General features: G+C 52.6%; 2 protein-coding genes across 8 annotated transcripts in view; one reads left to right on the forward strand and one right to left on the reverse strand.

Annotated features, from left to right (window-relative positions):
- Positions 1-2,483, forward strand: part of Caskin1 (CASK interacting protein 1) — a 21,013-nt gene extending 18,530 nt beyond the window's left edge. For 3 of the 5 annotated variants that reach the window (XM_006524313.3, XM_030249826.1, XM_006524316.4), the window contains 2 exons: positions 97-511; positions 691-2,245. In XM_006524313.3, coding sequence (XP_006524376.1) covers positions 97-511; positions 691-790 — 515 coding nt within the window. In that variant the 3' untranslated portion in view covers positions 791-2,245. Of the gene's footprint in view, positions 1-96; positions 512-690 lie in introns of all 5 variants that reach the window. The other 2 variants (NM_027937.2, NM_001360469.1) reach the window with 1 other exon arrangement.
- On the reverse strand, positions 2,424-21,512 carry Traf7 (TNF receptor-associated factor 7). 3 transcript variants are annotated; one of them, NM_001172113.1, is made up of 21 exons: positions 21,340-21,512; positions 12,705-12,820; positions 12,316-12,373; positions 10,079-10,170; positions 8,287-8,403; positions 7,699-7,791; positions 7,473-7,506; positions 6,767-6,950; positions 6,524-6,658; positions 5,743-5,960; positions 5,587-5,660; positions 5,350-5,398; positions 5,146-5,273; positions 4,889-4,971; positions 4,233-4,272; positions 4,030-4,146; positions 3,823-3,945; positions 3,530-3,649; positions 3,310-3,441; positions 3,106-3,225; positions 2,424-2,932 (listed from the first exon to the last, which is right to left on the reverse strand). In NM_001172113.1, exons 2-21 carry the CDS (start codon positions 12,780-12,782, stop codon positions 2,918-2,920), a joined length of 2,010 nt encoding a protein of 669 aa, NP_001165584.1. In that variant the 5' UTR covers positions 12,783-12,820; positions 21,340-21,512; the 3' UTR covers positions 2,424-2,917. The 3 variants fall into 3 exon arrangements, with proteins under 3 accessions (NP_001165584.1, NP_722487.2, NP_001165585.1); NM_153792.2 differs by having other exon boundaries at positions 10,079-10,173; positions 12,688-12,820; NM_001172114.1 differs by lacking the exon at positions 8,287-8,403 and having other exon boundaries at positions 6,530-6,658; positions 10,079-10,173.
- Positions 21,513-21,731: the final 219 nt, after the last annotated feature.

Genomic DNA, 21,731 nt, shown 5'->3' on the forward strand with positions numbered 1-21,731 from the left:
GGGGTACAGCATCTCTGCTGCTTAGATGGAGGGAACACAGTGAGTGGTAGGTGTGTTGTTCTTTACTGGGTAACAGCTTCGTCCTCCTCCCTGCAGAGGTAAAGCGTGCTCATGGCACGCCACCGCCCGTGTCACCCAAGCCGCCTCCGCCACCTACAGCACCCAAGCCAGCCAAGGCTTTGGCGGGACTACAGTCCAGCAGCGCCACCCCCTCGCCTGTGCCCTCTCCAGCGCGTCAGCCGCCAGCAGCGCTCATCAAGCCAGCTAGTTCGCCGCCCTCGCAGAGCGCCAGCCCTGTCAAGCCCCCTTCCCCAGGGACACCCGCGCTGCACGTACCCGCCAAGCCCCCTCGCGCTGCTGCTTCAGTGGTCTCCGGACCCCCAGTAGCTTCAGATTGTGCTTCACCCGGGGACAGCGCTCGGCAGAAGCTGGAAGAGACTAGCGCGTGTTTGGCTGCAGCACTGCAGGCAGTGGAGGAGAAGATAAGGCAGGAAGATGGACAAGGCCCTCGGTAGGTACTCTGATCTGGGGCGGGAGTTCTGGTCCAGCAGAGTGTGAGTGTGGTTCTTGCCAGTGGACTGCTATGGGTAGGCGGAGCTATCCAGCATGGTTTAAGAGTGGGTTGATATGGAGGCACCTGAGTAAGGGGACCTGTGTTACCCAACCCCACTGACGCATGCCCACCCTTAGCCCCTCCTCCATCGAGGAGAAGAGCACTGGCAGCATCCTGGAAGACATCGGCAGCATGTTCGACGACCTGGCCGACCAGCTGGACGCCATGCTGGAGTGAGGCAGCCACCCACGTGGGCCCACCCGTACTCCCCGCACTTTGACCTTTACCTCAGGACGGGCACCTTCAAGCGGTGGGTGGGGGCCGAGTGGGCGGGGCACGCCCAGCTCTGCACAAGCACAACTCCTACTCCTGGCCCAGGCTAGTCGTCAGTCCCCTGGCATGGGGGTCAGGGGGCGCTCCAAGGGCTCTGAGCAGATGCGCTGCCCGCTGGTGCCCATTCCTGTCTGCTGCTCCCTGTGCAACAACTGCTGGGCCCTGCTCTTGCAGGCTTTGCTCTGCTGGTGGAGGGTTGCCCCTCCCTTGCCCTAGGCAGACTGAGTGCCAAGGGAAGATGAGGGGGGTGGCCACTGTGGCCCTCTTTCCAATCTGTGGCAGAGCACAGGCCTATGCCCAGCACAGAACTGCCCATTGGGGAACCTCTGCCAGCCGCTCTGGCACAGCACAAGGGACAGGGGGGCCAAGGTTGGGCTCGCCCCACTGCACCCCAGAATATAAGCTATCAAGAGTATTAATTTATTGGGAATGAGCTGAGGCAGATTTCCCCAGAAAAACAAAAAGATAACTTTAACAAATATATATTTAAAGAGAAGAAATATTATTGATTCTATAGAAACCATTTACCAATGGGAAGGTTACAAGTCCAGCTTGAGACTAAAGCTGTCAGAGGCTGAGGCCACCTGTCTGCCCTTCTCTTTCATCTAGGAGTGGCCTTGCCCTTGGTCACGAGCACACACAGCTGGGAGGCACAGTCTGGGAGGGTAGCTCTGCCCGGGGCCTCTGCCCAGGGCCTCCCCTCTGTTCTTCCAGCTTCCGAGAGGCCGAAGGACGTGAAGGATGTGCCTTGCTCTTACTGGCTCTCCTCCATGCCACACAGGGCTGGGGAGGGCTTCTTCCTTCTGGGTGTGGCCATGCCCTTGGGGTGCTGGTGTGAGGGTGCACCCAGTGTGAACCCTATGTGAACTCGGGCATGAGTGCAAAGGCGTGCATGCCAGCCTAGGGGCAGGGGTGTTTGAGGCTGTGTCTGCCCTGCCTCCCCGAGGCAGCCTCTGTTGGCAGCCATCCCGCCCATCTTTAATTCCCATGGATGTTCTGCTCATGGTCTGAGGCTATGTTGTGTAGTTCGTCTCACCTTTTCCTCCCTCCAAAAAATACTGACTGCTCTCCTCTCTCGTGTTTGCTGATCCACAAGTGTCGGGCATAACACTGGCATTTCTTTACCTCCCCCCCTCAAAAAGAAACAAACCCCAAACAAAACCGTAATTGTGGTGGAGGGCAGCTAAGAGTGTGGCCACGGGGCCCTTGCAGCTGTCACTCCTGGCGCTTCCTCATCTGAACATGCTGACCGCTCATCAGCCTCCTCTGTGTGGGCCGCCCAGGCTAGGGCTCTAGGAAGTGGGGAGGGGGTCTGGACAGGGAGCTGCTGTCAGCTGTCAATAAACAGCAGAAAACAGAGCTGCTTGGCTCACACTCTTTGGGGGTGTGGGGGGGAGGGGGGTAATGGAGCTCAGCCTGGAAGCTGGGAGTCCGGCAGGGAAGGAGATCCACCCAACCTTCTTCCCCTCCCATCTTGTGCCTGAGCATACCAACGTCCTTGGGGCCAATGATGGTCCCAAGAAGCTGTCTCCACAACCACAGTCTGTGCAGCTTTTATTTCAACAGGAAAGTAATAAAATCTATATACAGTCTAAAACCAGTAGAAAAGGTGAGTAAAAAGGACCCCTGGGTCATCTGGGTCCTGCCAGGAGCGGCGGTGCGGGCCTTTACTCCCAGCACTTGGGAGGTGGAGGCAGGCAGATCTGTGAGTTGGAGGTCAGCCTGGTTGACATAGCGAGTTCCAGGCCAGCCAGAGCTACATAGTGAGACCCTGTCTCAGAACAAGAGTCTATGGAGTGATATGAACGGTGGGGCTGGGCAAGCATCAGACCTGGTGCCCAGAGGAGGGCCTGGGTGTTTCTCTGGTACAAGTAACAGCGGGGCCTTTGGAAAGATCCCTCGCCAAGTATAGGCAGAGAGGACACTGCCTAGCTGAGCCTGTCTACCTGTCTCCACAGACAGGCAGACATTCCAATGGAGGTCCAGCCTGACTTACAGACCCAGAGGGAGCCAAGCCTGGCCTGGATTCTGTTAGCATGTCCAGACCTGTAAAAAAAAGGGTTCTATTTCAGATCCCGCATGGCCCCAGGAGTCCCTTCTAGCCAGTCTGTCTCCCAGCCCTCTCCTGTTAACCTGCCTGGGCCTCTTCTCTTGCCCCTCACCCACTCTCCAAGCTCCATCCTATGTAGCCGTCATCAGCCCAAGCCACAGACACTTACCTTCACGGTGCTATCCACAGCCCCTGAGAAGAGCCGGCCCCGGGAAACAGCCAGTGCAGTTACACTGCCCTGATGGCGCAGCAGAGTCTGTGTGCAGATCATGTTGTCCATACTCCAGACCTAGGGGAGGAAGGGGCATGGGATATGAGAGCCTGCCCTGGCCCAGCCACCTCTGGCCTCCTCTTCCTCCTGGGCAGCACATACCCTGAGGGACCGGTCATAGGATGCACTGAAGACTTTGGTCTGGTCTGGTGTTGAAATGACTGCCAGGGCATACACTGTGCCCACGTGACCTGTGAGGGTCCGAACCTGCTCTTTGGATTCAATGTCCCACACCTGAAAAGGAGCAGAGTCAAGTAGATCAGAGACAGGAACCCAAAGCCAGGGCAGAAGAGATGGACGCCTGCTACAGGGTAGCCCTTACATGAATGAGGTTCTCATAGGTGCCACAGACAATGTGGTGATTCGTCACAGCAATGGAATACACACTGCCACCAGATGTCTGCAGGACATGGATGCAGTCAAGGGTCCGAATGTCCCAGATCTAGGGAAAAGTGTGTCACTCTCAGGCCAGGCACGTGCTTACCTTGGGCCTCAGGACCCAGCAGCCAGCCTCAGAGCATGTTGGAGGGTAGGGAAAGGGCAGAAGAAGCTCTAGGTCACCCTAGGAAGAACAGTAGAGGGCAAGTCCCTGCCACCAGGGGTAGCTTGGCACACCTTGATTGTCTGGTAAGAGCCACTGTACAGATAGCTCTGTGCTGCCACCAGGGCCCGCACCCAGTGGTTGAGGCCTGTGAGTTCTTTCTTCAACTTTAGCTCAGTGCCCACGATGTCCCAAACCTGTAGGGATGGCCATGAGCCTGGGCTAGGAAGGCATCCATTGCTGCAGTAGCCCCCACGTGCACGCATACTCCTTGTCTATACCTTGATGGCTTTCAGGGAGCCACTGAAGAGCATGTTGTGGGAAGACACCAGTGTGCATACAGGGTTGTCGTGGGCCCGGATAGTATTCACCTTCTGTAGGTTCTGGATGTCCCACACCTGTAGGGGGTGAGAGGACTTAGAGTTAGGAAGGAAAGAGCAATGGGTCTTCTCGGCCCCCAACTCCTCACCCTGTGCCCACTCACAATGATGGTGCAGTCTGCAGACCCACTGTACAGTTTGCACCTATGGAGGCAAAGTCAACACGGGGAAGCAAAGTCAACAGGATGCAGAAGAAGCCACTGTGCCCTGGCTTAGCCCCAGGACACAACGTGGCGTGGTCTCAGGGCTACTGCTGCTCCCTCGGTGCCATTCTCTGTGTGCATAGTTGGATGTGAACAACTAGACTGGGAATCATTTGACGGCTGAGCTGAGCAAGCGGGAAGGTCACCTATTCTGAATACCGAGGCCCAGGGAGGTTACCACCACTGGTAAAGGTGAGCAATACCTAGAATCACCACACCCAGAAAGTCCAACAAGACACGAGGAAGGGAGGCCAGCCTTGGGAAGAGCCTACTGACAGATTAATCATGGTAGCTTCTACATCAACTATAAGCAGAGTTAAGCCCAAGGTACTAGCTATCCTGGTGATAGGTGAGCTATCCTCCCCTCTAAGAGTGCCACCTCTGGTTTCTAGCTACCTAACACATTAGGGCAGGGCCAGGCTCTCCTGGGATTTCATACTGGATCACCTAGGTATCCAGGATTGCACAGGTGTGAGTGTTCCATAGATGGAAGAGACACAAGGTACACAGATTCCAACAGGCTCAGGGCCCACAAGGTGGCAGTTATTAAGACTCACCCCTGGATACAGAGCGCCAGCACAATACCATCATGACCTTCCAGTGTCTTTTGGCACTTGTAAGTGGTACAAGTGTCCCATACCTGCAGAGATCACGTCAGACCAGGTCCAGCAGGGTCAGTTTGGTGACAAAGGATAGGATAGCAGCCATTAGAAGAAAAGACCCAAACATGGATAAGGGACAACCAAGGCTGGTATGCAGTGCCCAGCTGAGTCCAACCAGGCTTCAGAGCCTGTGGAACAGGACCCCCACTCACCTTGATTGTCTTGTCAGAAGAGCCACTGAAGAGCAGGTCACCCATGGAATAGACACAGAGACACCAGACAGGGCCCTGGTGTCCCACAAAGGTCCCTTTGCACTTGAAGATCTGCTGAGGGTCATAGGCTACAAATGGGAGAAGCTAATGAGGGACTAGTAGGGCTCTGGGGACAATGTGGGAGCAGGGGTGGGCTCTACTCACATCCAAGGATACCCATGTTCAGCCGTGCATTGATGTGAGACAGCTCATCCTGAAAGACCAAGAACGGCAGAAAATGGGTGGGTGGGGCTCACTGATCTGTAATGAAGCTACAGAGCCCTAGGCCTAGGGTTAGCTCTTACTGGAATATAGCTCCTGAAACCCTGAACACTAGGAGCAAAGGCCAGAGGAGAACCCCCGTCTGTCCGGAGTTTCAGCACCACAGCCCTCCCTACTCACATTCAGCATGGACGCGTCCCTCCGGAACTCCATGAGGTCCTCGCTGAGCTTGCTCTGGTTCTCATCCAGTACGTCTGGGCAACAAGACAGAACGGGATCACCATCACCGGGGTCCAGAACGGCGCTGAGCCCCGTGGTCTCTGAACTAGACCTTACCAAACTTAAGCTCAAGGCTCTTCTCTAGCTGGTCAATCTTCTCTGAGAGTTTGCCCAGCATGGAACGCAGGAAGGCAATCTCCTGGTCCTTTTGGGCCAGTGCCACATGCATCTCGTGGAAGCGGTCATCGGTCTGCTGCAGGAACTCCTTCAGGCCCTCGAAGCGGCATGTTTCTAAGTGTGTCTCATAGGTGTCCTGATTCCCAATAAATGTGCACCTGGGGGAACAGCACAGCTACCCACCTGCCTGGCTGGCACGACTGACCCCTGTCTCCCTGACCCCATTAAATCTATGAGTCATCATGGTCATGCCCATTACCCCCAGATCAGCAACCTTCTTGACCCCCAGCACCCAGCAGTCAGGACATATCACCAGTGAAATCTTATACCTCCATAATGCTTCAAGGACTCCTCCCTCCCTCCCTCCCTCCCTCCCTCCCTCCCTCCCTCCCTCCCTCCCTCCCTCCCTCCCTCCCTCTGAGTAACATCTTTGCTCATCACCAGCCTCTCTGCTCCAAACAGCTGGGCAGGATCCTCCTGTCCTTCCAGGCTTCCCCTCTACACCTATTCCAGCCATTTGCTCAAATTTATGACCCACCTTCCCTGATAACCCACTTCCAACCTGTTCAGTCCTTTCTGTGTCCTCCTGGGCACCTGGATATGGGCTGTGATGGCAGTTACTGGTGTGACTTCTGGCTCTGGTGCATGTCCCAGGCATCAGCTCCCAGAAGCCCTCAGCCTAGGAACGCAGACCCACCAGCCCCCGCCCCCACCCACTCACCCGTACTTAGAGTGGGGACACTTGATGTGCTCGCATTCTTTCAGGTGGGCCTCGAGATTCATCTTGAGAAGGGGTGGGCAGCTGGGGTTGTTGGGGCAGCGCACAGGCCTGTAGTCACAACTACTCTCGTGGTCCCTGTGCATACACAGGACACAGAGGTTGAGCTAAGACCCCACAATGTAGCCCCAGAGAGGTAAAGGTGCTCAGCAGCCCCAGGGAAGTGGAGGAGCAGAAGGCACTCACTTCCGGGCACTAAGCTTGATGGTGAAGGGGCAGCCCCTCGGGTCTACCTCAAAGACCCCAGGCTTTCCAGTGCCCGCTGCGTGGCAGCCATGCCGACAATGTATGAAGAGCTCTCCAATCTGCTCAGCGACTGCAATGTTGTTCACCACTACTGTCAGCTTGGCATTGTCCACAGGACACTTCTCTGGGAGAGGAGGACATGTTGAGCCCACCACCTACCCAGCCACCTCTCTCCCTGGCAGCTTTGCCCAGTGGGAGGCCAAGTCCTGGGGAGGGAGATGCAATGGCACAACAGGTGGAGAGAAGCCCACCGAGTGCCTTGCCCACTCTTTCATTGGCCCCAAGGTGCCGGTGCAGGAAGAGCTGCACAGCAGACCTCCCAGAGGGAGAAGGACAGCTAGCTGGGTGTGGAGAAGAAGCAGGGACTGCCAGGGACAATGGCATCTGTTGGAGCCCAAGCCTTCACCTTGGGACTCGGCCCACACCCACCACAGCCAAAGCTCTGAATCTGGAGACACCAGGAATTGGGGGTCTGCTTTGCTATTGAGGTCCTTCGCCAGGCTTGAGCCTTACAACACTATTCAAGCCCTGGGAGAGGCCACACATGCCTGGATAAGAAACCAGTGGCCTCTGCTGGCTGCCCGGGAAATAGCAGGGTGGAATTAACCACCAACCTCACAGGTCTGGAAGGAAGGCACAGACCTACCTGACTTCAAGGCGCATCGTCTGCAGAAGGTGTGCTGTGGGGACAAAAAGTGGACTTGGGGGACAGCTGTAACTGTCTTCCCTCCAGTCAAGGTCAATGGTAGCCCAGAGCTCACACCGTCCTACACCAAGGCAGAGAGCTCCCGCTGGACAGCCAGCTTAGGAGGATGAGCGAGGGCCACAGCCCTAGGAACAGGGTTGGGGAGTGAGCATGCCCATGGCCTCACCCCACATGTAGTGATCACAGGGTCCTTGAACACACTGCAGCACAGCTGGCAACACAGCTTTACCGAGGGCTGCTCGGCAAATACCAACGGCTCCTAGACAGAGTGGGGGACACGGTCAGGACACGGGTGGGCGCTTCAGGAGCAACCCTGTCACATTAACTGCCCAGGCCGCCTGCATGTCCGCCCCATCCAGGGCTGTTCACCAGCACTGGGACTATCCTAGAAGGCACCGTTGACTAGAGAGAGCCACGAGAGGACCAAGGAGCTGAAGCAAGGGGTGTGGTTCAGGGGCAGGCTGTAAGCAGCAAGAAACCGCACACACAGCATCTGCAACAGTCAGACAGCCTTACTGGCCTCTCTTCCTGGCTTACAGACTAGCAAAGCGCCCTATCTGAGCCACCTGCCCACACCTCATCCCCAGGCGGCCTCCACAGGAGGCGGGGATTTCAACATTAACTAGAGGCCCTAATCAGGTCTGACCTACCCTCAATGTGAGCTATGGAGGTGCAGTCTAAGGGGAAAGTGCCCCGTGCCACCGCAGCAGTGACAACTCTGGAAGATGATTCCTGCCAAGCCTACCACACCTACCGGCTCCTCCTCCTCCTCAGGCAGCGAGAACGTGGAGCGCAGGGACATGCTGGACTCGGAGTGTAGGGAACGGACAGAGATGGCTGAGTCAGAGCGGCGAGGAGTGTTGATGGGGGGCTGCACAGATGGAGGCAGCCTTTCAGGGGCTTGAGCCCTGTGGAGGCAGGGGTGCCCCTAAGCCACCCCAATTTCAGCAAGCTCACAAGGCTGTGGATTGTGTGCGGGAGGCTGGTATGGCCTCAATCCCGCTGCCTGTGGTGGCCAGCCTTGGCCTTTGGTGCTGGGCTGCCCGTTCTTGCCTGCCAACTTTCTTTGTGTAAATGGAGAGATTTCCTGCTATTCAATTTTACAGGACATGCTCAGGCTTCTTCCTGCTTCCCGTGAGGGAATGTGGGCTGCAGAGAGGCTGCATCCAGCAGCCAATCATGGGGCAGCTAAGAGCCCAGATCACTGAACAGAGTAGTGTAGAAGCCTGGGCAAGGAGAGGTGCGCAAGGCTGAGCTGCTTTCTAGTCCTAGCCAGGGGGGTTCACGGTAATGACAGGAATGTTCTACCAGAGACCTAAAGGGAGCAACCTTTGATGAGGTCGTAGGGGAGAGCAGCACAGTATCCAAGAGTATCCCCATGCATGACCATGTAGGACCATGTGGGCCTAGGCCCACCTGCCGCTCGTGAGCCTGTGTCCAGAACAGGAGGCAGAGACTGGGTCCATACTTCATTCACCAGGCAATACCCATCTCTCCTTATGGTTTCCCAAGTTACATCTCGCATGGGAATGCCGTGTGAGACCCAGAGGGTAAAGTTAAAGGAAGTGGGTCAACCCCCCCCACCCCCCCCCCAGGCAGCAACGGCAGGCAGGAGCCAGTACAGAGCTGTTCTCTCCCCTCTGCTCATTGACTAGCACAGCTCTTAGGCTCTCCCTCCAACCCAGTCAGGGGGGTGGGTTGGGCATGGCTGCCCAATGTCCCACAGCAAACAGAAGATTCTAGGACATCTCTAAAGTTACTGACACCTGTCAGACACCCCAGAGTTATCCAAAATCAGAAGCACAATGAATCCACTTTCAAGGCCCAGGCTGCAATCAGGAGTTGGGTGGAGACTGAGAGGTGAAGCTATGGGGTTTGGGTTCCACGTAGCTGACCCATCCTTAGGCTCAGGGCTGGGCAGTGCCTGGCCCACAATATGCCTACTTAGCATTTATCTTCCCATTGAAAAGGGAAAAAGGGGTTGGGCCTGGTAGCACATTCCTTTAATCCAGAGACAGAGATAGATCTCTGTGAGTTCAAGGACAGCTTGGTCTATATAGTGAGTTCCAGGATAATGAGGACTACATAAAGACGCTGTCTCAAACAAATAAAAACAACAAAACCCACACACACACATACACACACACACACACACACACACACAAAAGCAAAAAGAAAGGGGGAAAAGAAGTCTGGTTCCTCTGCCTCTTGAGCAAGGACTTTGGTCCTGCCAGTCATCCTCTGTTCCACTGGCCAACTCACCTGAGAGCACCTTTTGTGGCACCCACCTCATTTAAGATGGAGCCCAAACTGCCTGACACTGGCCTTCAGGGGCCACACCCTAAAGCGCAGTCCCACAAACTGGCTGCTTCCTGCTACCACTCAGCTACAGGAGCCTCCTCTTAGGTTCAGGAATGCAACAAGAGCTCTGCCAGCAAGGTGCCTCTCTATCCCAGCTCTGCTCCCCTGCAGGCTTCTCTTAGGACCTCAGGGAAGAGGGTAGGAGGTGGGAAACTACACCAGGCTCCCACATCGTGGACACCTACCATGCCGTCCTCCTCATCCCGTGGCGAATAGGCAAGGGTGCTAGAGGAGGAAGGTGTCCTGCGATGCTGTTTGTATGTGCCAGTCCCATCAGCTGCTGAAAAGACATGGCTGTCAGTGGAGGAAGAGGCTAAAGTGACAGAGACAGCTGGAAGAGCCCTTGTCTATGGAGCCCTTCAGATTATCTCTAGCTCTCAGTCTCCCTGGACTAGACTGGAATATGGTTATCCAGGATTGTCTTCCAAGTACCAGCAGTATGGCCCTGGCTCATCAGACTGGATCTGCAGACAACTGAGAATGGACTGCTAGCTGCCCCACCCTGCTTACCAACAGGAGACTTAAGTGTATTTCTTTCCTTTGGTGTAGAGAACCCAGGACTTGGCTCATGCCAATCACCAGCAGGAGATCCCCAGCCTTTGCTTTTTAAAAACTTTATATGTATGAGTGTTTTGCCTGCATGTATGTCTGTGTACCACTTATGTGCCTGGTACCATGGAAGCCAGAAAATGGCTTTGGATCTTCTGGAACTGGAGTTAAAGATTGCTGTGAAACACCATGTGGTTGCTGGGAATTGAATCTGGGTCCCCTAGAATAAAAGCCAGTGCTTTTAACCACTGAGCTATCTCTCCAGATTCAGTTCTTGTTGAGTTTGGCTTTTTGAGACCTGGAACTCATAGAGATTGACCCGTCTCTGCCTCCCAAAGGGCTGGGATTAATGTAGGGAGACAGTATCTCCCTATATTGCTCAGAGTTATTTCAAATGCATTACTTTCCTGCCTCTACCTCTCTCTCAGAGCCCTGACAAGGTTCTGTTCTTCAGCCCAACAAAGGGCCCTCCATGCCTAGCTGGTCACAGAATCAACCCCATGAATGGCCTGGGTCACTTGGGGGCTTCCCTTTGATCTTTAAAGTAATTCTGCCAGGTTGAATTTCTTTTTTGGTTTTTTTTGTTTGATGGTTTTTCGAGACAGGGTTTCTCTGTATAGCCCTGGCTGTCCTGGAACTCACTTTGTAGACCAGGCTGGCCTCAAACTCAGAAATCCGCCTGCCTCTGCCTCCCAAGTGCTGGGATTAAAGGAGTGCGTCACCACACCCGGCCCCCAGGTTGAATCTCTAAAAGGGAAACTGAGGCACAGAGAGACTGAAGGACCTCAGCTAATACATGGCTACTCTTAGTCCTCCCTAACACAATCAGAATCAGGAACTGGGGCTAGATTTTTGTTCTCCCTCCTCTTGCCTATAGAATGCCCTGCCTGGCTTGGGCCAGAAAGCAGAGGTTCCCCAAGAATGAAAAGTCAAGGGTGCACATGGGAACCAGAGAACCATCTCATAGACCCTATAAGGCCACAGCATTAGGGACAGGCTGCAACCAGCACAGGTTAAAACAGATCCAGATGTCATAGTAACTAGAGCCCTAAAGGCCTCCATTCAAGATCAGGACTATGACTGCCTATGCTGTGATGGGTCTCAGTTTCTCCATCTGTAACAAGAAGGGCCAGGTGAGGCAAGAACTAGTACATTGCTACCTAGTTGCCAGAAACCAGGGTACAGCAGACCACATGCCATTTTGGCTCTGAAACCCTCAATAGTGGTGACAGACACTGTGTAGTCTCTAAGGGTATATAAATTGTTAAGCAATGGCCTCCCGGGTAGGGGTGTGGGAAAAGAGGCCCTTTCAGAGGCTTCTCAGGTCATCCAGGAATAAAGGTACTGGTGTGCACCTGGTAGCCCTGTGCCTTCAGCCACGGAAGGCAATTAAAAAAGCAATTAGTAGCTAGTGCACTCCTGCAGTGGAGTGAAAAGCAGGACAGCACGCCCCAGAACCCCGGCCCTTCTGAGCCTTCAACACAGACGCTGCCCCACAGCCCTACCCCATGTCATGATCTCTTGACGCACACTGTCTGATGGCACCAGATCCCACCCGAGAAAAGATGCTATGCTGCTCACATCCTTGGACACTAGGAGCCGTGGCTGGGCTTAGGCGGGGGTCGCTATAGTAAGATAGAGATATAATTAGTGGTGCCAGGAAGGTCAAGACTGCCCTCCAGAGTGGGTGGGCAAGTTTTCGGGAAGAAGAGGGGGCACTAGTAACAAAGGTGAGGCACAGGAACAGGCCTGCCTAACTCTGTTTAGCTGGAGGCTGAGACATGGGAAGAAACAGAAAGAAGCCAGGAGACCACCCTTCCAGGAAGTGCTCCTGGATCCCAGTAGAATACAGATTCTTCCCAGTCAGGCTCACCTTTGGTGATGGTAGTGACGGTCGAAAAGGTAGGCCCAAAGGTTGTTTCCATCCTGGTCTAAGACAATGGAAAAGGCTTAATGCAATATCCACAGGGTCACACATACTGACATGCTGACCCGCTGGTGGCCCATCTGAGTGCATACGCAGGGACACACCATCAACAGGCACAGGCTATCCTGAGGGACTCTCCAAGGAGGAAGAGGACGGCTGTAGCTCTGTCCTCAGTGGCAAGTTATATACATATACATACCCATATACAAATACATATACATACCCATATACAAGTACATATACATACCCATATACAAATACATATACATACGTCATGCTGGGGGTATGGGGTGTGGCATGCAGAGGGCAGGCCCTCACCTACAGGCTCCTCTTACCCCACTGCTGTCTGAGGAGGGGAGGTTGGCAGGTCCCCCGGAGAAGCGGTCGTAGCGGGCACTCTTGGCTGAGCTCATGCTCTAGAGAGGAATCCAGGTTCCTTGGGCAGTGTCCCCTATGGGAAGAACACAGATGGGGGGCTTTAGAGGTAGCATTCTGGGTTCCTGAAAGCGTCTTCACCTGGTAGACTTCTGGCCAGTCCATCTCAGGATAGGTCTTAACTTCTCCCTGCCTCTAATGCCATACTGCAGACCCAGAGTGGCAAGGGCCTTCCTGCCTACCCAACTCAAGTGGCAAAGGCTCCGGGTACAGTCGATCTTTAGTGGTGCCATCCCTTCAGGCCTGGACCTTTTGAGGAAGCCAACTAGCTCTAGCCCCAAAGTAAAAAATCCCCCCTGTGCTGGCTAATCCTCTGGTCCTGATCATAGCCGATCACTTCAAGGCCTACTTCTTTGCAGGTTAAATGTCCCTATGGCTAAGGCTGGGGTCTTGCTTTCTACCCATCTATTAGACTGGGTCTAAGGTGTGGCACACACACCAGGACTTAGTCATATGAGGACCCACCAGAGCACACAAATGTGTTCTCTGCCATAGCAGATGCTATCAGGACCACAAAGAACCAACAGGCAATCACTTGATCCTGTCTCACAGATGTGGTCATACAGGGCAAGATAGAGGAAAAAGATAAACCCTAGAACTGAACCAATGAAGATCACCCATAACAACTGTGCCACTCAGGAGCTAGGGTAGCAGGGGACAATGGCAGCATACAAGGGCCAGTGTCCCTGTTCAGCCCAGAAGAGAGGGTAAGAAGAAAAGGTAGACATGTGGCATCTACAGGGAAGGGAACACTAAAAGTGACCCAGTTAGTAGGTCATACTCAGGACAGGTTCAGGACAACACCCACGCTATGACATGACAGTTGTAGACATGCAGGGACATAGATAGCACTGTCAAAAGGCATCCCCTAAGGGAGGCCTTAGTCTCAGGATTCCACAAGGCTTGCCCTAGGTCACCACTGTTCAACAAACAAGCAGCAGCCGCTCTTCAGGCTCAGGGCCCAAGTGGAGCCTCTGAGGCCACCCATTCCACAGGCCAGGACCACACCACAGGGGAGCCTGGTTTGTGCCAAGGCCCTCAAGGACAAAGGAGGGACAGGAAGGGAGAGAGCCCCAGAAGGGTCCAGGTGGGTCATGTGCTAAACCCAGGTGCCAGATCAAGGTGGGACAGTTTCTACCCCAAGACCCGAGGAATGGTGGACGTGCCATGTTCTTGATCAGGCCCTCCCGGCACTGTCTCTTTCACACAAACACTGGAAGGCCACAAAGTGTGTCCTGCTTTACTCAGACTTTAGCTCCAATCACACGGCTTTGAGGAAGGACTGGCTCCCACCGTGTCTGCAGCCCCTGATGACTCCTGGTCCTTTCCTTTTACTCCCCAAGCCTCACCTAACTCTTCAGCTGTCCCCTGCAATTGGCCCTGTCAGGCACTTGCCACCTGTCACTCTAAACGCCCTCACGTACAGGGAAGACCAAGGCCTACCTCTTCCTGACTTTAGCCTCATGCCACACAACTGCCACAACAGTTGCCAGTGTGAACCAGAGACTCTGTGGTATTCCTTTCCTCCCCCCCCATTCCACCAGCCACAATACCACCAGGCATCCAAAGGTTCAACTATGACTCTAGGGCTTGGCTTTGTGACTTTAGACTGGACTCTCTAGGGAAAGACAAGCGCAGAGGAGGTAGCCCTGGGGGAGACGTGGCCTGAGCATTCTTCTGCTCCTTTCCCCCAGCAGTCTCCTTCCTGAAGAGAAAGGTTCTCAACAGCCTGCCAGGGTCTTGTTTGTCCAAGGGTGAGCAGGGATGAAGGTATGAGTCACTAGGTGGCCTCATGAGAGGGAGAGGGCCCAGGTGATTGGGACCCTCTTCCTTGCAGGGAGCTCTTGGGGTTTAAACAAAGCTTGTTGTTGAACAGTGGTGCCCTTCTAGCATAGACACCTTTTGCTCCATCAAAGGGACGTTCAGCCAGCCTAAACCTGTGGGCTTCATTCAGGGCTTGCTCTGTAAGTATGAACGGTTTAACCCTTTGGATAAACCTAGGAAGTGGGCTCACAGGATGGTATTAAGAGACAGATAGACATGCCGGACATGGTGGCACAGGCCTTTGATCCCAGCACTTGGGAGGCAGAGGCAGGCAGATTTCTGAGTTCGAGGCCAGCCTGGTCTACAAAGTGAGTTCCAGGACAGCCAGGGCTATACAGAGAAACCCTGTCTTGAAAAACCAAAAGAAAAAAAAAAAAAAAAGAGACAGACAGACAGACCTACATTCTATAGATGTTTCCTAGCCCGTTACTCTGGCCTGTGAGCTCAGGAACATAGTGCCTGGTTAGGCCTCGCTCTACTGTAAGGTTAAAAGAAGAAGTACATATAGCAACACACAAATCAGCAGCCAGCCTATAGAGCCAGTACAGGGGACCAGAGCGAGTCTGAGAGGAAGCACAGAGACAAAATGAACTGGAAAGCAGGAAGCAGATTCTCAGTTCACATAGGTTCAGACTCCTTCAGGGATCCGAGATGGGCTAGCCTCAGGCTAGGGGCCAGAGCCCCAACCTGTGCAAACCCACAGGTCAGCCACCACCCTCAACAGGACTGAGTAGCACAGTGCAGGTCAGGTCTTCAGGGCCTAAGCTTTACAATAACAGGATTCAGTAGCTGGTGAGGGGCAGGCCCCAGACAGCAGGGAAAAGATCACATAGGCCACAGCCACCATGCTTCTGCGGCTCTCTGGCAGAAAGCCCTTTACCTCAGTGGGAACGAACTCCTTTGGGGTTATGTGTCCTGGAAGGCTCTCTCCTGTCCTCTAATCCCCAGGATGCAAGGACAGCTTCCCACAAAGATGGCAACTCATTCTCAAGCTGGAAAAGAACTCTGAGCAGTGGGCTGAGCCAGGGTGTGCCGCAGAAGCTCTCTGCTCCTCTCCCAAGTCCAAGACTACTTGCCTATCTGTGGGACCCAGGACATATAAGCCCTGAAGAAATGGAAATCTTGCACATTTTTTTTAAAAGTGGTGTTAAAAATTGAACTAGTGCCAGGCTATGGTGCTGCATGCCTTCAATCTCAGCACTGGGGAGGCAGAGGCAAGTGGATTTCTGTGAGTTTGAGGCCAGCCTGGTCTACAGGAAGAGTTAGGATAGCCAAGGCTACAGAGAAACCCTGTGTTGAAACAAAACACCTGAACTGGGCTTGGGAGATGCCTCGGTCAGTGTCCCTGGGTTCAATTCCCAGCACGCACTCTGTCTTACAGCAGCTTGTACCTCCTGTTCCAAAGGATCCGTGCTTTTCTAACCTCCACAGGGACCAGGCACACACGTGGCAAACAGACATACATAAGGCAAAACTCAAATAAAAAAAAAGTATAAAATTTTAGAAAAAAAAAAAAAGGAAATTAAACTTGGGATCTCATACAGACTAGATAAGACTGTGCCCTGTCCCCAGTCCCAAGAATTTTTTTTAAGACGTATTTATTGTATATAAGTACACTGTAGCTGTCTTCAGACACACTAGAAAAGGGCATCAGATCCCATTACAAATGGCTGTGAGCCACCATGGGGTTACTGGGAATTGAACTCAGGACCTCTGAAGCAGTCAGTGCTCTTAACTGCTAAGCCATTATCTCTCCAGCCCCAAGATTTTTGTCAAGACAGGGTTTCTCTGTGTAGCCCTGGCTGTTCTGGAATTCACCTTGTAGACCAGGCTGGCCTCCAACTCACAGAGATCCACTTGTCTCTGCCTCCTGAGTGCTGGGATTAAATATATGCGCTACCAGTGCCCAGCCTAAAACTGTTTTTCAGACAGTCTCACCATAGCTCAAACTGGCTCCACACCAATGGCCTTCCTGCTTCAACCTCCACGGACTGGGATGACAGGCATAGAGCCCTGCAGCTGGCGACAGGATCTTACGTCTCACTTTACTTTTTTCTTTTTTCAGATTATTTTTCCCACTTATTTTTCTGTGTGTGCATCAGTGTATGTACCACAGTCCCTATCACAAGTGTGCAGTAGTCAGAAAACAAACTGTTCCATGCAGATTGCCAAGCTTGGCAGCAAGCACACATACACACTGATCAATCCTACAAGACAGCACGTATTTATTTACTTATTTAGAGTGTGCGTGTGCACTACGGCACACACGTGAAAGTCAGAAGGCATCTTATGGGCCTGGGAACCAGGGACTGACCTCAGGTCTCAAGTCATCAGGCTTGAGGGCAGGTGCCCTTATCTGCTGAGCCTTCATGCGTGTCTGTGTTCGAGAAGGTGCTGCACCTCTATGTAGGTGCTGGGAATTGAACCCGGGTCTTCTCCAACAAGTGCTCTTATCCACTGAGCCAACTCTCCAGCTCCCCAAGATTTATCGTAAAAAGAAGGAAAAATGGGGCTGGAGAGATGGCTCAGCGGGTAAGAGCACTGACTGCTCTTCCAGAGGTCCTGAGTTCAAATCCCAGCAACCACATGGTGGCTCACAACCATCTGTAATGGGATCTGATGCCCTCTTCTGGTGCGTCTGAAGACAGCAACAGTGTACTCATTTATAATAATAAATAATCTTTGGGCTGGAGCAAGTGAGGCCAACTGGAGCGAGTAGGGTATATACATAAAATAAATAAATTAATTAAAAAAAATAAGGCCGGGTGTGGTGGTACATGCCTTTAATTCCAGCACTTGGGAGGCAGAGGCAGGTAAATTTCTGAGTTTGAGGCCAGCCTGGTCTACAGAGTGAGTTCCAGGACAGCCAGGACTACACAGAGAAACCCTGTCTCGAAAAACCAAAATAAGTAAATAAATAAATATTAAAAAGAAGGGGAAAAAAGCGTGTGTGTGTGTGCGTGCGCATGTGTGCTGGTACCTATAGAAACTAGAAGGAGAGCTGGATGCCCTGGAGTCAGAGTTTGAAGTGGCTGTGAGCAACCCAATGTGTACAGTAGGAACTCAACTTCAGGCTGTTGCTAAAGCAGGAAGCTCTCTCTCTCTGGTTTTTCAAGACAAGGTTTCTCTGTGTAGCCCTGGCTGTCCTGTAACTTGCTCTGTACACTAGGCTGGCCTCAAACTCAGAAATCCACCTGCCTCTGCCTCCCAAGTGCTGAGATTAAAGGCATGTGCCACCACTGCCTGGCAGGAAGCGCTCTCTTAACCAATCCCTCAAGAGTCTTTTTCTTTTTAAGATTTATTTATCTAATTTTATGTGTGTTACTGTTTTGCCTACATGTATGTATGTGCACCATAAACACAGTGCTCACACAGAGGCCAAAAGAGAACACTGGACCCCATGAACTAGAGTTATAAACTGGGAGCTGCCATGAGGGTGCTGAGCTCTGACCTAGGTTCTCTGCAAGAGCACGTACTTTTAAACACCGAGCTATCTCTCCAGCCCCAAGATTTTTGTTTGAGAGGCTGAACCTGGGATATACAGTGCTACTCTGACAGACAGTCAGACAGACAGACAGACAGACAGACACACACACACACACACACACACACACACAAACACACACACACACACCATCCATAGAGAAGGACACTACCTATCTTGGCTGTCACCAGCAGACAAGCAGCTCAAGGCTTCAGTCTTGCCAGAGCTGTGGGTGGTCAACAGGCTAGCCTTCAGCCAGAGCACCTTCTGCTCATATTTGCCAGAGTTTGAAGCACATCTCCTGGTATGAGGAAGCCAGTGCGGGGGCCTGAAGAATGTCCAGCCCCTACCTCAGCTCCCCCGGGCTCAAAACCAGATCTGGCTGCCAAATCCTATAGAAACAGACTTGGTTGCCATAACAAAGCTATGTGCACTTCCTCTGGCTGTTCCCTTGAATGTCCCCTTAAGCACATCTTTTCCATCCCAAGCAGGCAGGGTATTACAGCCAAGGTCCCCAGAGTGCCTTTGCTTACCTCAGACTTGAAGATCTCCCAGAATCTCTAAAAACCCTGGACACAAAAAACCTTTTGCCTCTTTCCCTCCCAGCTTCCCAGCTAGGCCTCCATCCTCAGTTTTCCTACTGTCTATACCCACAATCCCAACTCAGTGGGCGGGGGTCCCTTAACTTGCTTCTCCTGCCCAGTGTTCTGCTTCCTTCTTACACCCCATATCCAGCCTCTGTACCTGGCCTGCCCAGGCTGAACCCCTTCAGAGCTCAGTGAACTTCAATTCCCCTGCTGCCAGGGGCCCTAGCCTCACTTCACTCACATTTATTTGCCTTGTCTATGGTATAGGAATCAGGCTTTCTTTGTCTAGAAGTGCAGAGGACTTCCCAGGGGAGGAGAGTAGCCAGATCCGAGCACACAGAAAGAACACTCTGAGATATATGTCATCCCATCCCAGTGCCTTGCTGTCTCAAACAAATCCAACTGGTATCAAACTTGTGGCAGCAGGTCCAGGGATCTGCTTAAGTGGCTTTGACCCCCTTGTGTATGCTTCATCCCACCCCACAAAAGCTTGGGTAAATCACTAAAGTCCCAGGCCAGCAGGATGAAGAGCAGAGACCTCTCCAGCCCCACCCACACCTGCTTCCGGCACCCACAGCAGCTCCACTCATCAAGGCCGTTTCCCCTGCAAACGCGACCCCCTCTGGCATCCTCCTCTGGCTCTCTTGGAACTGGACGCGTTTATTTCTTGGCTTCTATGCTTCTATACTGTGACCTCCTCTGCTTGGGACTTTCAAGAATCATCAAGTCCGACACTAGCAGCTCAGTCTTAGAAGTCTATTTTCTTTAAGCCATTTACTCTTCCCTAGGACTGGCATTCTGGGATACTAAGAGTATCTGTTGAAGGATGGGGGTTTCTCATGCACAAGCCAGTCAGAGATCTGATAAACTGCTGGGTGCCTACAGATTTATGGGAATCCTTGTCTACAGTACGATACAACCAGCTGACAGTTCTTAAAAGCAGCCATAGGCTGGCACTTCACACATATGGCGCTTATGGTAGAGTAATAATGACCATGGGCTCTAGACTCAGACAGACCTGGGTTCAAATTCTACTTTGACCATGCAAGAGAGGAATAACTGGGTAAGTTGCGTGACCTTGAAGGAGACTGTATTTCTCACTATAAAACATTTTAATGGATCCAAGTCGGAAAGGAGCTATCAGAGGTAGCTTCAGCTCGACCTTCTTCCTATTTTCTGCACCAGGCATTGCTTCATCTGAGATGTATACCCTCTGGGGCTTAGAATAGGGATACCCCCAAAGACTGTTTAGTCTGACCCCCAAGGAACTAGAAGCCAGCCAGAAAGAAAGGGTATGGAGCTCCATTTGTTTCTAGTGTGTCAGCCTCAGCTCATTACTAAACACCCCGATCTTTCCTGTTCATTTCCTGAAAGACTCTGATGTACAGCTACAAGAAGTTATATCAAGGAACTTCTTGGATTTGGGCAATACTTTTGGCCACTCCTTCCTAGTCACCTTAGTCAGGCTGTACACAGCCATTCTCATTTCCTGAAGAGACAGCTGCAAATAGATTTAGGACCTCAGGGTACAGGGACTTGAGTTTCTGCAGAGAAACATGAATGTATAGAGGATCTTCAGGATTGTCTTTATGACTGCAGCAGCGCCTGCCACAAAGATCCTCAGGAAAGAGATCTGGGACATGGAGAGGCCCCTGAAGAACAAGGCTGCAAAGGAATGAGCCTGTGCGTGCAGGGAGCGGGGCAGGAGGGGAGATGAGACAGATATCTCTAGACCTCAGCCTCATCTGATCATGTTGGCCTGCCTCAAAAGAATCTAGGCTGGGACAACTGGCCTCTAGTGAGGGTTAGAAGACGCTGGTCTAGCTTCCTCACTATTTTACTTGACTCATAAATCATCACACATACCAGAGGCTCTCAGACTTTACCCTGCTCTGCCTCTTAACCTTACCTATCACTTACCTATACTTGCTGGCTTGCTCCTCTGACTCCCCCTGCCTGTAAGGCTCTTCCTGAAATGTCTCAAGACTGACTGCTTCTCCATCAGATCTTCAGCTAACTGTAGGTCTCCCTACCAAAGATTTAAGAACGCCCAATACTCAATACTTTATCTGTGTTCAGTTCCCCCCCCCCCGTAAAACTTATCACAGTTCCTCATGATTTTTAACTTTTTATTTTAACTAGAATAACAGTACTGCAGGTGAGTTGCCACAAGGAGACAGTTACCAAAGTCTTGAGACATTTTTGTCATAACAAAACAGGGCTGTGGGTGTTACTACTACCATTCAGTGAACAAACTCAGAATTGCTGCTGGACTGCGTACAATGCACAGGACCCTAGAGGCAGAATGGTCTGTCTCAAAACCGCGTACCAGATGAGCTTATCAGTTTGGAATCCGGTTCTCCGCCGACTTTCCAGAGCCTAGGATACTGCTTGGCACACAGGCAGCGCTCAAAAAAACATAGGAGTGCAAAGACAACGAAAGAGAGAGTGAAGGGAAGGAGTGACAGACGGATTTACTTGGAGTCAGGAGGACTTATAGAGGCTGAGACCCCAGCCGTCTCAGTCCCGCCCCCCAGGCTAGGCCCACGACCGCTCGCGACGCTCCCACAACCAGCCCGCGCTCCACCGCACTCCCCGGAAGAAGGAGCCCCAGGTCTTGTGCTCCGCGCACTCACTCACCCGCCCGCGGCTGCCTAGGAGCAGCGACTTCACCCACCGGCATCATCTTGCCCCTCTCGGCCCGCGGCCGGGAAAGGTTTCAGGATACAGGAGCCGGAAGTCCCGGGGCAGGTCGGAACTTGTAGTTCACGGACTTCAGGAACTCTAGGTGCTGCTTCACGCTTTGAGCTTCCTAAACTACGACTTCCGGCGACCTCTGTACTGAAGGACCGGATTGGTAGCTTCAGAATCACTCTATGTTGCACATTGGAATTTGATTGGCTAACTGAACTCGTCACTCATGGACTCAATGGCTCTACAACCGGGAGGATATTCGAGCTACTCAAAATACCGCCTCCAAAACAAAAGTCGCTGTACGATTGGTGGAAATTGCAGGACAGCTCGAGGAGCAT

Source organism: Mus musculus, chromosome 17, assembly GCF_000001635.26.
Source record: "Mus musculus strain C57BL/6J chromosome 17, GRCm38.p6 C57BL/6J".
Lineage (NCBI taxonomy): Eukaryota > Metazoa > Chordata > Mammalia > Rodentia > Muridae > Mus > Mus musculus.